Source organism: Gekko japonicus, unplaced genomic scaffold (genome assembly GCF_001447785.1).
Source record: "Gekko japonicus isolate JY-2015 unplaced genomic scaffold, Gekko_japonicus_V1.1 scaffold369, whole genome shotgun sequence".
Taxonomy (NCBI): domain Eukaryota; kingdom Metazoa; phylum Chordata; class Lepidosauria; order Squamata; family Gekkonidae; genus Gekko; species Gekko japonicus.
In genome coordinates this window covers 1,153,513-1,168,897 of record NW_015160846.1, presented here as the reverse complement: position 1 = coordinate 1,168,897, position 15,385 = coordinate 1,153,513, and the positions used below count along the sequence as shown (strand labels likewise).

Here is a 15,385-nt window from a genome sequence, read left to right as displayed (position 1 = left end):
CCCCCGCTCGAGGTCGACTAGTTGGTCCCCCACCCGGTGCACCCCTTCCACCCCTCCCTCTCCTCCTCGCACGCCTCCTCTCACCCCGTCCCGCCCCCTCCCCCTCCCCACCCCTTAGCCAGCGCGGCCGCCCCCATCCCGCAGCACCTCCCGGCGACGCCCCAGGCCCTCTCCCACCTCCCCACCGCGGCCCCTTCGGCCCAGAGGCTGCACCCCCACGAAGTGATCCAGCGGATGGAGGTCCAGAGGCGCCGGATGATGCAGCACCCCACGTACGTCCAGGGGGAGGCACCATTGGGCGGGCGGCTGGAGAGTGGAGCTGTGGGGGGGGGAGGGGGGGTCAGTCTGCACAAGGGCTGCCCTGTTGTGGGTCTTGCAGACGAGAGCCTTCCAGGCCACTGTCCTGAGGGTTGGGCGTGTGTTATCCAGGGCTCGGTGTCTGTGCTTCAAAGAAGACGAGGCAACCAGGATGGTGAGAGGGTTGGAGTCCAAGTCTTATGAGGAAAGGCCGAGAGAGCTGGGCGTGTTTAGCCTGGGAAAGAGAAGGCTTAGAGGGGACAGGATTGCCATCTTCAAGTATTTGAAGGGCTGTCATGTAGAAGATGGAGCAGATCTATTCTCTCTTGCTCTGGATTGCAAGACTAGACCTAATGGGTGCAAATGACAAGGGCTAACTATCAGGAGAAACTTCCTAACTGTCAGAGTGGTTGAGCAGTGGAACAGTCTGCCTCGGGAGGTGGTGGATGCTCCTTCGCTGGACATTTCCAAGCGGAGGCCGGACGACCATCTTTCGGGTATGTGGTAGGGCTATCTGTCGGCTGTGCTCCTGCAGAGTGCAGGGGGTTGGACTAGATGACCTTGAAGGTCCCTTCCGACATTCTATGATTCTATAAAGACACGAAAGGCTTTGTTGGGGAAACCGGAGCTTGCCTTCGAAACGGGAGGAAGTCTGGGGGCAGAGCAGCTGAAGAGGCACGGTCCCCTGGTGTCGGGCCAATCTTGGCAGAGAGGCCAACCGGAGGCAGCTGGGAAAGGCCTGGGCTTCCTGTGCCCTGCTGGTGGGGGCCTTCTTTTGTAGCAGGCCAGCCCCCGTCAGAAAAAGGATGCTGGACTGTCTGGTCGTAGGTCAAGCCCAGCAGGGGCGGCCGTTTCCTTCTCAGGGTTAAGACTGACTGGGCAAGAGATGGGTGTGGCCACCATCTCTTACACTGTCTGATGTAGTGGTTGAGTGCACGGACTCTGATCTGGGAGAACCGGGTTTGATTCCCCACTCCTCCACTTGCAGCTGCTGGATGACCTTGGGCAAGCCGTAGTTTTGTCAGAGCTGTTCTCTCCAGGGCAGTGATCGAAAGAGCTCTCAGGCCCACCCACCTCACAGGGTGTCTGTTGTGGGGAGGGGAAGGGAAAGGAGTTTGTAAGCTGCTCTGAGACTCCTTTGGGTAGTGAAGGGCGGGGTATAAATCCGATGTCCTCCTCCTCCTCCTCTTCTTCCCTGCTCTGGTCTTGAACGGTGTCAGCGGCAGTCAGTGAAGTCATTTTGGATCACTGCCATACATTGCCTGGCCCGTACGTGGATCTTGTTTAGCACCTGCCAAGATATTTTGAAGGCCAGGAACCTCCACGGATGACTTCATTGTCAGATTGCCAGATCAGGTGCTTCACCCAAGCGATCCCTGTTCAGAAGCAGGCAGTTCCGGCCTGACTGAGGGGGAGCTTGGCCTATCGGAAGCCTGCACCCTGTCAATCTTTTTGGTCTCTGAGGTGCTGCTGGACTCGAATCCAGCTCTCGTGTTGTTTTTCCATGTGCATTGGTGTTCCTTGGCACTGACAAGGAGATTCTGTTTCGTGCAGCCTAAATCTTCTCCCCTTGGCCAGCCAGCTTCTCTTTTGCACAGACACCCCTTCCTTAAATACGGACTGAGGAGTGGGGGCAACACAGCAGGGATGGGGGGGGACAGACGGATGGACAGAAGGCTCAAAGCGTGCAAGGGCTCCCAAAGCACCCCACCGTCTAGCCTAAGGGGGCGTCGCGTCGGGGGGAGAGGGCACCCACGGTCACGTCGCAGTGGTGTTTGCCGTTGTTCTCTCCCCAGGCGAGCGCACGAGCGGCCTCCGCCACACCCCCACCGAATGCACCCCAACTACGGCCACGGGCATCACATCCACGTGCCCCAGACGATGTCTTCGCACCCTCGACAAGCTCCGGAGAGATCAGCCTGGTCAGTAAAAACTCTCATCCGTTAGTGTGACGGGACCCCGTTCCTGCCCCAGGTTTGTCGAAAACCTTCAAAGCAGTGTCCTTTGGGTTACTGCCTGCTGTGGAATTTACTCTAGAGGAGCTTTCTTTGCAAATGTGGTGACGTTTAGGGTAGCTCCGCAGCTCGCCCTTCTGTAAAAAACATTATTTCTTTACCTGTCTGTGTCCTCCCTTTACGCTGGCCAGCTTCGGTAGCGTTGTTTTTTTGCTAGGTGCTCACAGCAGGTCTGTGGTCAGGCTGAATATTCCTGGCCTAACCTGGGAGTTTTTGGATTGAGAGGGTGTAAAGGCTTCAATGGAAGACCGACCTTGACGGAAAGCCTTTTTATTTCGAAGGAAGTTTGGAGTTGCTGGCTGAAAGCTGCCAGGGCAGGTTCTAAGCAGAGCTCACCAGAAGTGGAATCTGATGGGTCGGGTGCTGACACCAATTAGATCCCTGAATTCTTTAGACTGTGGGAGGGGCTTGTAAGCGAGCGTCCCGAGGCAGCCTCGGGGCGTGCGCAGGGTCCAGAATCTGTGGGCGGAGATAATCCTGCAAATGGGCTGGACCTCAGCTCAGTTGGACTTTACAGGAAGACAGCCAGTGCTTTTGGACGGGACCTGGGAACCAAAGACCAACCGGTGTAGTTTGTACAGCCGCACGAGTTAGAGCTCTCGCCTCTGTGAGAAAACTGCATTCCCTGAAAGGTGGATGGGAACGCTGCGTTTCCAGCTGAGGCGGCAAGAACAGAGGGAATGCAACGGAGAACTTTCTGCTCCTTCCACAGGGAACTGGGGATCGAAGCCGGTGTGACGGCAGCCACCTACCCCCCCGGCCCGCTGCATCCGCACCTGGCTCACTATCACGCGCCGCCCCGACTTCACCACTTGCAAATCGGTGCTCTTCCTTTAATGGTAAGGAGCGCGGCTGCGGAAGCACCGCTGACACTGGTGGCTTTGCGGAACACCGGGGGGGGGGCATCTACTGCAGGAGGCCATTTGGGAAAAGAGTGGGGACTGGGAGTGGGGTGGGCCTGTCGGAGAGCCGGTTTGGTGTAGTGGTTAGGAGCACGGACTGTAATCTGGGAGAACCGGGTTGGATTCCCCACTCCTCCCCATGCAGCTGCTGGTGTGACCATGGGTCAGTCACAAGTTCTCTCGGAGCTGTTCTTTCACGGACAGTTCTCGAAAGAGCTCTCTCAACCCCAGCTACCTCACAGGGTGTCTGTTGTGGGGAGGGGAAGGGAAAGGAGACTGTAAGCCGCTCTGAGACGCCTTTGGGTAGTGAAGGGCGGGGTATAAATCCAGTCTCTTCTCCTCCTCTTCTTTCATTTCTAGGTTTTGTTGTTTTCCAACTTTATATGGGTTTTGTAGTTTTTAAAACTGTATGTACAGTTTATGGGTTTTGTAGTTTTTAAACCGTATTTATTGTGTATTTTTAACTGTTTTATCCACTTGTTGTGACCCGCCCTGAGCCCGCTTGCGAGGGAGGGCGGGATAGACATCTCAAAAATAAATAAATACCCTTTGATAAAGTTAAGAAATGATCACAAACTAACAAACAAGCATTCTAACAGAGGCTGGGAGAGCCTTTGAAACTGGGAGAGGCCCAAATCGAACTCCCCGGCAGTCCATTGACCCCCTGCATCTGATTTCCGCTCGGCTCCAGAACTGGTTCCCGGGGGCTGCGTCCTGCGCCGGAAGGGAGGGCGCTTGCCGCTCTTGGCGGTGGTTCTGCTTCAGACGGGGCTCGTTGGGAGTCGCTTTGGCCCTCCGAGGTCGGAATGTGTGAGCTTGCGTTTAGTAGAGGCTTCAGGGTACATCAGCTGGCAGGAAGAAGCAGGAGAAGATGGAAGGGGAAAGAAACAGCCTGGCCCACACTCTGTGTGTGTGTGTAGTTTTGTGTGGAATCTGGCAAAGGCCAAGCGCTGACTCACACTCCAGGAAGTCTTAGTCTGTGGAGTTTTCAGAGCGAGCTTTTTTGCCACCGTCACAGGTGCGCGTTTGAAAACCTGAAGGCGGCTTCTGCGGAAGGGGAGAGGCCGTCGCTGGCTTCCTCCAGCGGGTTCTCGTTGCTCTTTTTTTTTTTTTTGTAGCAGAAGAACCATTTCGAACGGCGCCCCTTCCAGAGGGGACTGTGTAGAAACCGTCAGCGTTCCACCCTCAGTGCAGAACGTTCTCTTCTGCAGTCTCCTTTCACGGGAAGACGGTTTCTCTCTGGAGGGCGAACGAAGTGCTTTTGTTGAGATGCTGGTCGTAGCAAGCCGCTCTTGCAGAGAGGGTTCAGAATCTTGTTGTTCCCCCGCTCCGTATAAGAAGCGGCTCTGTCCGTAGCCCATTCGAGGTGACTTGGAGCCTCTCTGGTTGGGGCTGGCTGTTGGTTTGGCGAGGCAGGATGAGGCCCGAGCCTGCGGGTAGTGACTTAATCCCACCAGGCCTTCGGCGTGGAGCTTGTCCTATAAGGCTTCTGTCCTCTGGCCCTAGCAGGAGTGCTCGTAGAGATCGTTTGGGGGACATCCCCAGCCGCCGCCGCTTAACTCCTCAATCAGTTCTAGATAGAAATTCTTGCTCGTTGGTGGCACTTGGAGACTGCTGAGTAAACACCTTGAACGCAAAGGGGATTTAGAGTTGCAGAATACGGGATTCCCCCACCGCACGGAGTCAATCGCGGGAAAGTTGCCGTGTTCCTTGAATTCCTTCAGCCGCTTCCTGGTTTGGGGCGCGCCTGCAACAAAGGGCTGTCTGTCTCCTTTTCTCGTAGAGAAGGCTGTTTTAGTTCGTAGTTGCAGTTGCTTTCTTAACCTTGAAGTACTAGTCCAGGAGACTTTGGAGAGGGAGCTGATAATGTTGCCGAGCACTAGGCCCGCTGGCCAAGCAGCTGATGTCTGCGCTCTTCTAACTCAGTTTAAAGAAAATGGTGTCACTTCCGTTATTTGCCATAGTCCAGGTTTTGCTGGAATGTGTTCCATCTCTCCCCCCCCCCCAGCCCAAAGCCTAGAATGTCTCTTGAGTGTTTTTCTGGCTGTGTGTTCCTGTCCTTCGGACTTGTATGGCGAAAGGTGCACTGAGAGTCAGTTGGAGTGTTATCTGCCTGGGGAAAGTCCCCGCCGCAGTCGACACATCGCTTTGTCCTGGTTTCTGCATTTGAATTGTGCTAGGCCGACTTGCCAGAGGAAGATTTCCTTGCCAGTCACAATGGAAGACATTACCTTGGCATAGTCTTAAGATTGTTTGAAGGGCCACCTATCCCTGAATAGTATTAGAGTTATTTTCTTTTTTTGTCAAGTTGCAACCAAATTATGATGACACCTCCCCCCCCGGGTTTTCGAAGTAAGAGAAGCTCAGAGGTGGTTTAGCCTTGCCTGCCTCTGCCTCTCCTGTCCCAGTAGTACTAACCAAAGGCTGACCACGCTTAGCTTCCAAGGTCAGGAGTTAGACTTGGCATACAAAGGTAAAGGTCAAGGCTTCCCTTGCTCGAAAGCCAGTCGAATCCGACTCTAGGGCTGCGGTGCTCATCTCCATTTCCAAGCTGAAGAGCCAGCGCTGTCCGAAGATGTCTCCGTGGTCATATGGCCGGCGTGACTAGACGCCGAGGCGCACGGAACGCTGTTGCCTTCCCACCGAAGCGGTACCTATTTATCTACTTGCAGTTTCTTGCTTTCGAACTGCTAGGTTGGCAGGAGCTAGGGCCAGAGACGGGAGCTCACTCCGTCACGCGGCACACTCGGGTCTCGAACTGCCGCACTACTGACCTTCTGGTCTGCAGCTCAGCATCTTAACCACTTGAGCCACCGCAGCCCCATGACATATAGACACGTAAATACATTTGAGCTGGCCCAAACCCGCCAATGATTGCAGAACGCTTTCACAAAGAAATCTTGATTGGGTGAAAACGGGCCTTTCCCCCCCCCATCTTCATTTTCTGGATCAAGTTTACCCAGAATCTTGCTCCTTCCTTGAAGGGGGATGTGTTTTCGGTTAAGAACCATTGCGGCAAGTGACATCAGAGAGGGAATGGGGGCGGCTTACCCCTCCTCCGCCAGGGTTCTGACTTGGTGATCAGAATCAAAGCCGGCGGGGGTTCTGTCTCTTACAACGTTGAACAGTCAGTTTTGCCCAAAACTGTTCTGCAATTAGATTTAACTCAATTCTGCTATTTGAATAGGTTCCTGACATGGCGGGCTACCCTCACATCCGCTACATTTCATCGGGATTGGATGGAACTTCATTCAGAGGCCCTTTCAGGGGCAATTTTGAGGTTTGTAATGGAATCGACCCAGCTATGCACATAGTGGAGATTTCGGAGAGGGGGCGGGAGGGGTTTGCTGCGGAACAAAATGTAAAAGGAAACCAGACTCTTAGATCATCTCCGGCGGCTGTTGTGCCGCAGAAGCAGGGTAGGTGCCGAAAACAGGCCAAGGGAAGCCTTTTCCAGACCATGCAGGACTAAAGTGGACCTTCGTGGGCTTAAGTCCTGCAGGAAGTATTAGTCGGCCACGGCTCGGTGGACGGGGGCAGGGGCGGCTCCATGGCCGAGGTCCAGAAGGGAAACAGGGCCACTTTGGCCACTGCCGCTTGTGATGCGAAGGAGGGGCCTTCAGCTTTATCAGATGCAGAGAGTGAATGAACTCTTCACGTACTCAGTCACGGGATAAGCCTCTCAGGTCTCGCCGAACCGTGTTGGGAACTGAAGGAACCGGTCGCCACGTTTCTGCCCCAGGCTGTCCTCTCCCTCGGTGTCCTGCAGTGGCGTCAGAAAAAATACTGCCTTTTTCTGTGCGTTTGTTATTCATTATTATCGTGATGAAACTTGCCACAAAGGGCTGCATCCAAGAAAAGCAAAAATCCACTAGGAGAAATGGCATCAAAGAATGCCAAAATATATGAACTCTGTTTAACGGTTATAACGTTGGTGGTGCCACAACATCAAAGTGCGTGCCCACTAAGACCGTAAACAAGGCACAGAGTACGGTGTTTCCTAGCGGGTTTTGGTTTTTTTGGATCGTCGTGACGCTAGGCTTTACAAGGGATTTGCAAGGCACTGTGTGGCAACGTTTGTCTGGCCGCCCAGCCAAGCCTGCCACAGCCGGGTGTGGTCCATGGAGTGGTTTCGTCCAGATTGCCAGTGGACCTTGGAACTGGGATTCCAAGAGCTCCAGAGCCCCCCCCCCCGGGCAGACACTCTTCTGCCCCATAGCAAGCCTCTCTGTGACACTGGAGCAAGGGAACCAGCGGCAGACAAAGTGGGATGTAGGTCATTCCAGTGGTAGCAAAGGTGATCAGCCATCCAGCGAGTCAGAGAGAGGTCCACACCCCTTTGCACTCGTGGAGTCAGCTGCTGGCCCCTTAAGTAGAAGAGAGGATTTGTGTTGCTGCTTTTCGAGTGAATGGGTGGGACGGCACGGAGCACGAGTGGATTAAGCTCGGCTGCTTCTCCTTGATTCCAGGAACTGATTTAAGAGCGGCTGGGAAACGTGAACCGCGGGGCTTCTCAAGGAACCATCGAAAGGTGCACGTATCCACACAAAAACAAAAAGGTGAGGTTCCCCCCCCCCAAGTTGTGACTATCAAAAGTTCAAAAGTTTATACCCTCAAGAGATGAAATAGCAAGGAAACTGTTAGTCGTTGCTGAAATGGATAAATTTAATATGGTACTGCAAGGTAAAGTTGACAAAAACTTTCCAAAAAAGATGGTTTAGAGTATATACAAATGGTTAGAAGAAAAATGTACGTAAGGGACTCCAAACCTGTAACAGATTTGTAGGACATGTGTAAATATGTAACTTTTCTTTTTGACAAAAAAAAGAATAAAAAGATTTATAATAAATAAATAATTAAATAAAAAGTTCAAAAGTTTATTATGGTCGTAAGACCAGCCGCAATAGGTGCAGATAAAAAGGATAGTTTATACATTTTAAAATGGATGAGTACATAAAAGGTGAAAAACATGTGTTAAAGGTATCAAAATAGTAAAAAAAACACCCCACTCACTTCATTCATTTATTTCCTAGCAACTGACGTTTCCTTCATCAAGTGATATCGCTTTCTGAGTGCTATTACACAGAATTTCGCTACTGCGTATGATATAGTTCTCTGTCTATCATCTAATAGATATACCTGAAGGGTTTCGGGGCTAAAATCTGTATAGTACTGTAGTGGTTTAATTCTATAAAGTAATGTATCTTCTTGATAAAATTCACAATGCAAAAGTATATGTGTGATAGAGTTAAATTATGTCGGCAGCAAACATCAATGAAAGAACCTCATCTTATTAACAACAGAAGCCCCGATACTACGCTACTCCACTCCTTACAATCAACGGTTGTGACTATTGTGTATGACTTTGGATGTCTTCTTTGGTCCAGGGTGCCAGTGCTCCCTCTAAGCTGTGGTGTCTTGCGGGCAGAAAATCTACTTTGTGAGCGACTGGCATGAAAGTTGTGAGCGAGCGATTTGGCCACTGCATAAATCAGTTTGGCTCTGGAGCCCTCCTTCCTGAGCCAGGGGAAAATGTGTGTGCCGGAGTCTAAAAAACTGTGAGCTAGCTCACACTCACTCAGCTTAGAGGGAACACTGCGGGGTGTGCGTGTTACCTATTAAACCCTGCTTTTAATGCTTAGGCCCTCAGATGTTAATTGTTCCGTTCCAAACGGCTCCAAACGTGTGTCCATAACATACCTATTAAAAAAAAGAAAGAAACAAAACAATTATGACTTTCTGGAGCCAGCATGGAAACTGATGAATGTTATGACATGTTTTAGTCAGCGAGTCCGTATAGCTGATCCAGGACCTTCTTAAGATGCTAACCTGCAGGGGTCATTGGAGTCAGAATCCTCACCCACATCTGCAGTTCTGGAGTAGAGCTAAAGCCAACTTGAGGAAGCTCCCTATGCAGATGTGAGCAGGAACCTCCAATTACGCATCCGTTTTCCTGGGCTGGTGGTTACATGTTGGCGGTTGAATCTCCCACCAGATTCCTGGAGCGCACAAACCAAAATTTGCTGAGGAATCTCTTGCTTTTCCCTGGCAGGCTTGCTTTGTGGAGCTCACATCTGAAGTGGGTGCCATTAAGAACATAAGAGACATCAATGTTGGATCAGGCCAAAGGCCCATCCAGTCCAACACTCTCTATCACACAGTGGCCAGAAATACCATTCAGAAAGCATTTTAAGAATGTAAGAGATGCCGTGTTGGATTAGACCAGTGACCCATCCAGTCCAACACTCTGTTGGTCACACAGCGGCTAAAACCCAGGCGCCATTATGAGATCCACCAGTGTGGCCAGGACACCAGAAGCCCTCCCACTGTGGCCTCCCAAGCACCAAGAAGACAGAGCATCCCTTGCCCCAGACCGAGAGTCCCTATCTATACCTTGTGGCTACTAGCCACTGATGGATCTCTGCTCCATATGCTTATCTAATTCCCTCTTGAAGCCGTCCATGCTTGTAGCCACCACCACCTCCTGTGGCAGTGAATTCCATGTGTGAATCACTCTTTGGGTGAAGGAGGACTCCCTTTTATCCGTCATGGAGTGCCCACGAGTTCTTGTATGGTGAGAAAGGGAGAAAAGGACTTCTTTCTCTACCTGCTCTGTCCCATGCATAATTTTGTAAACTTGATGCGGAAGGGTGCTGGTCACGTGGCTTGCAAAAGCGGGCAGCTGTAACTAGCTCATCATCTCAACGATTGTCGGAGCGAGGGGCTGGATCCCGCTCAGTTTTTCTTGAGTTCAGCACCACAGCGGGTCTCGGGCTCGAGTTTCCTTGCTGCTTCACTCAGGTCTCTGGAGCCTGGTCCAGCCCTGCCTTTAAACGTGATGCTTCGGCCCTTCCCTCTGTCTGCTTAGGGGTGCTGCAAATTGTCAGAATTAAATTGCGGGGGAGGGAACATGGTCGCGGGGAGGCTGGAGGGGGTTAGCCGTCGAGACAGCCTGATGGTTTCGTTGTATTAAGCCTTTCGGACCTGAAGTCTGTGTTCTCTTGAAAATGCCAATGTTGTCTCTCTAACAGTGCGAGCAATAATGACTGTGCATCCACGTCTCTTATTCAGTTTGCCAATAATGTCATCTCTGCTAACAAGGTAACAACTGATTGGTTCTCACAGAGGAAACTGCACTGCAAACAAGATGGGGAGGAAGGAGCCGAGGAGGACACAGAGGAAAAGTGCACCATTTGTTTATCTATTTTAGAGGAAGGTGAAGATGTCAGGTAACTAACAGCCAAGCCCCCCCCTTTTTAACGTGCAGGGCAGCAAATGCCAGGCTGGGCTCTCTGACTCCTAGGAAATGAAAGAGAACGGCCAGATAGGCATGGAAGTTCAGGCAGGTGCTGCTTCAGACCGTCGTGCCGTGAGAGGATGCACGCACGCACGGGTGGCCCGGTGGGGAGGAAGCCGATGGACTCCCATCTCAAGGGCTGTTATAAAGATGGCCATTAGGCAGAAGAGCGGCACTCTTGGGATGGGACCTTCAGAGGACGTCAGTCCAAATCACCTTTGCCTTTGTCGTGCCAGGGCCAGTTTGGATCCCAGGAGAAGCGTGCCAGCTAAAGACTGTACAGGGGCTGATTTAGGCACAGCCAGCCCTCTAGGGATCGTGGGATCCTCCTTCCTTCCTTCCTGTGCCCATCCAGTCCTTGTTGCTGCACACCAGCACTGGAGCGGCATCACAGTGGTCAAGGGGTGTCGCGACGTCGCCACCACTGATTCGGAACGGTGTCCGGCGAAGGGAGCTTTGGTTCCCGGAAGCGGATACCCCGAAACTCCGGTTGGTCTCTGAGGTGCCGCTGGGCTCGACTCTTAATGGTCCAAAAGAATGACCAAGACTTCTGGGGTGTCTCCGTGCGCCCTTCGTAGTGGAGCCGCCAACACTCGCCGCTGCAGTTGGGATACGATTGCGTAACGTTTCATCCTGACTAATCATGGGATGAGATTTGCTGTACCGTCTCAGTTAACTTCTGAAACTGAACGCTTATTGTTATGCTGTCGAAGGCTTTCGCGGCCAGAGTTCATTAGCTGCTGTAGATTTTCCGGGCTGTCTGGCCGTGGTCTTGGCATTGTAGGACCTGACGTTTCGCCAGTAGCTGTGACTGGCACCCTCAGAGGTGTAACAAAGAAGGACGGAGTACTCTCCGTGTCAAGGTGAGAAGAAAATGGTAGGCAGGTGATTTATATCTACTCAGGAAGGTGGGGTAGGGCTGAGTCATTGTCTTGTAGGAGTTCCCCAGGCTGTGAAAACATGCTAATGGAGGCGCTTTCCTGAGTAGATATAAATTACCTGCCTACCATTTTCCTTTCTGTGTTCTACCTCTGAGGATGCCAGTCACAGCTGCTGGCGAAACGTCAGGTCCTACAAAGCCAAGACCACGGCCACGCAGCCCGGAAAATCTACAACAGCTAATGAACGCTATTATTATTTGCACTGCATAAGCCTTGCAATATTTCACGGGCGTCTAGTACATCTGCCGGATGGTCTTGCGGTATCCTCAGCATTTCAAATTTAATAAACAACTTCTAGTCCTCAGGGTTGCAGGAAGAAGCTCGCAGAGGTCTGGGGAAAGGTCTGGGGGAGAAGGCTCAGAAGCCAGAGGGTACCTGGGGGAAATGAAGCCCCCCCCATGTAGGTAGAGTACTATAAATATTCCCAGCTCCACCTTCTCTCCCCTCATCGTCCTTTCCCACTCTGGGCCATCCTTTTTGTCAGATTTATAATCCTTGATAACCCTCAGCCTGGTTGAGTGGAATGAATCCAGAGGTGCCGAAATGTAAAGTTGTTATCCAAGTACAGGATTTGACTGCTGGTTCGTTGCAAGGGGTGGGGGGGCATACGTGTGATGGAACATCTGCTGACCCTCTGTTTACCAGCAGCTGTGCGTGCCTGTGGATGGCTCACCGGTCTTCCTTTTCTCTTCTTCACAGGCGCCTGCCGTGTATGCATCTCTTCCACCAAGTGTGCGTCGATCAGTGGTTGATCACAAACAAGAAGTGCCCCATTTGTAGAGTGGACATTGAGGCTCAGCTGCCCAGCGAGAGTTGACCCCCTTTCCCCCCCCCTCAGCCCTCTTCACGCTCCTCCTTTCACGCCCATCCTTCCTGGTACTGCAGTCAACCAAAGATGGCATGTCCTACCTGTGCAGATGTTGGAAGCATTTGAACCTCGCTAGAGAGTGCTATGTGTCTGCTCTATGGTATACCTAATGCTGAAACCTACCGTTCCGTGTATTTATAAAGCTTTCTTTTCTTTTACTGTTCCTTTCTATTTTTTTTTTTTAGAATCTACAAATCTCCCCCCCCCAAACTCTTAACCACGTTTCCCTGTAATTTTGCATGGTTCCTCGTATTGCATTTCTTTGCACATGTTATGGGCTGAAGCCACCCTCCCGAACTTGCAGGCAAGATTTAATCTGCTTTAGAAAGTAGAATCGTGTGGTCTGTTTTTTTGGGTTTTTTTTTTAATCTGTTTTTATTTTTTACATAGAGTCGAGCTTTTCAGAATATGATTTCACTCATTTACTAACATCGGAGAACCTTAATTTAATCATGTATTTTAGTTTTTAAATGTATAAAGATCGAGATGATAATTGTGTGGGTTTTTTTTAAGACATTCCCTAATTAGGAAAGAAAAAAAAAAAGGCTGCTGTATTCTTATGTCGGGCAGAAATGCCAAGCGCTTCTCTTGCGCCAGTGCCACTTAAAATGAACTGGAGCACCACCGCAAGAGCACCGCCGTGCTGATTTGTTCGAAGTTGGCCCCGTCTGCAATAACCGGGGACCCGACCTTGAGAGGCTGTTGGGTCATCCTCGGTTCCTGGAGCTTCCCTCTCTGATCACGTGTCCCATGTTCCGAAGCCCATTCAGCACAATGCAGATTTATTTGAATGTCGATATTAAAACATTTAGACTGCTGTCCGATTGGATGTACCATTTTCTTACGTCTAGCCATTTTGGGGGGGGAGGGGCGTCCCTCTAATGTAATGATTTTGCTGCTGTGACACAGCTGTCGTGAACACTAAATCTTTGATTTCAACTAGCTGGGTTGTGTAGATAATACATGAGGATCGAATAAAATAAGTTTGTAGGAAAATGGGGGAAAGACATCCCTTTTTCTTTTCTTTTTTTTGGGGGGGGCTCCTCAGTCTTATGCTAAAAGTCCACCTTAAAAATCTGCACAAAATGGTTTTGTAAAAAAGAAAAAGGAAAAAAAAAAACACACCCCACAAACCATTAAATCATGACCTAGAATTTACATTTCTTATAGCGGATTTCCATGACTTCATAGAACTTTTGAGGTCCCCTGCTCAATCAGGGGCCTCTTTTTTTTTTAATTTTACGGTGAATAAAGTTAGCTGAATCCACCTGTTTCTTGTGTTGTTTCTTGTGAAACTGGCCAAGACCTTTCCTGGCTTTCCTCAAGACCCGAGCAGTGGGGCAGCCGAGGGAATGTGGAACGTGTTCTTGCTCAAGACTCGTACCAGAAAGCTCTTGTGCCTTCTCTGAATCCTCCCAGCAACGCTTGATCAGTGTCGTCTCTCTCTTTCCCCCCCAAATGCCTCTGTTCCATTTGGGTTGATGGAGGATTCTTTTATATCCGAAGCCCCAGGAGTCTGCTATTAAGAGGGCTACCCATTTACTTTAAAGCTAGAGTTTTTAAATCTGCAAATACCCCAAATCTTTAGCACTTCATGTTGCGCAGTTTCTCTACGTCACCTCCTAGTAGGATGGGGAGGAGGTCAGGCCTTCTTCCCCTTATGCCTGGGGTGTCAAACATGTGGCCCGGGGGGCCGGATCAGGCCCCCAGAGGGCTTCTATCAGGCCCACAGTGGAACTGGCTGTCTTCTGCTTCTTCCTCCAGTTCTGCTGCTGCTGCGTCATCGTAGGTTTGCCGCTTACACACACCTGAACAGCAGACTCAAGACTGCAACACCGTAGGCATTTTGTTGCAACAATTCAGAGCGAGAGGTGTCAGTTATCAGACACTGTTAAATAAACAAAATATTGCAAGAGTGCTAATGTCTTAAGCATGTTTTTATTTTAAGTAAAAACAAAACAAAACCCTTTGTGTTTGTGTCCTTTATAAAGTTTATATCTCCGCTCCCTGGCATTACATTTTATGACACAACAAGGCCCGGCCCAACAAGGTCTCACTTATGTCGGATCCGGCCCTCATAACAAATGAGTTCGACACCCTGCTGTAGGCCATCCCCTCCATAAATGGGCTGTCTGCTTAACACTGGCCATTCAACAGGCCTTGCTCACTGTCAGCTGAGTGTGAAATAACCACATGCCAAACTGTTTTGGAAATGGAGGGAGGCGGATTTCAGAATCCGGGTGGAGGGGGGAAAGCTGTGCAACTGAGCTGACCATCCAGAAAATAAATTCTTTATTGAGAGTCAAATTATTTTCTCTCCAAGGGACGGACAGTGTCGTGTTTGCGTTTTATCCAGGTTCGAGCAAGACTTCTGTGGGAGGTTTTCTCAGTAGGTGGTGCTTGGGGGAAACTGATTTTGAACGGTCAGGTTTATATCACCCCCTCCCCCCAGGAAAACTGTCTTCTAACTGATGAGTTTTTACCTTTCCAGGACAGGTATTTAATGTTGTGCCATAGGGAGCGCAGTTCAGAAAATATTTTTTAAAAAATCAAATAGCGCAAGACAGCCAATAAATAGTGCCACAGGACTAGGATTCCTAAATTGGAAAACAAACACTCTAAAGCATGACAAAACCATCATGCAGAAAGTAGGTTACCAAAGTAAAGGACGCAGCGATAAAAGCAAAGTGATCGGTTGCAATAGGCAGCAGTCCTATTCTGATGTGAAAGCGACCCCTCGAGTGTTTCCAGTCCACTGTGCCAGCGTTCTAGTGCCCTTGTGAACATTAGTTTTTTCCTCACAACGGCCTTGTGATCAGTGTTCCCTCTAAGCTGAGTTAGCTCCGGCTCCCACATTTTTGTCTCAGCTCAGGAAGGATGGCTCCAGAGCAAGCTAACTGATGCAGTAGCCAAATTGCTCACTCACAACTTAAATGCCAGTAGCTCACAAGGTAGAATTTTTACTCACAAGACTCCACAGCTTAGAGGGAACATTGCTTGTGATAGATCCAGCTGGTCAGCCCTGTTGGTCTGAAGCAGTAGAACAAATTTAGAGTCCAGTGGGG

General features: G+C 50.5%; 1 protein-coding gene across 1 annotated transcript in view; it reads left to right on the top strand.

Moving 5' to 3' along the window:
• The window catches only part of RNF111 (ring finger protein 111), a 25,702-nt gene extending 13,179 nt beyond the window's left edge, over positions 1–12,523 (top strand). Inside the window, 7 exon segments of the mRNA XM_015420193.1 lie at positions 1–272; positions 2,094–2,219; positions 3,025–3,151; positions 6,402–6,494; positions 7,684–7,773; positions 10,316–10,443; positions 12,152–12,523. The exon segment at positions 1–272 is cut by the window's left edge and continues 113 nt beyond it. Of these exon segments, the coding sequence (XP_015275679.1) occupies positions 1–272; positions 2,094–2,219; positions 3,025–3,151; positions 6,402–6,494; positions 7,684–7,773; positions 10,316–10,443; positions 12,152–12,269 (954 nt within the window). The 3' untranslated portion in view covers positions 12,270–12,523.
• Positions 12,524–15,385: the final 2,862 nt, after the last annotated feature.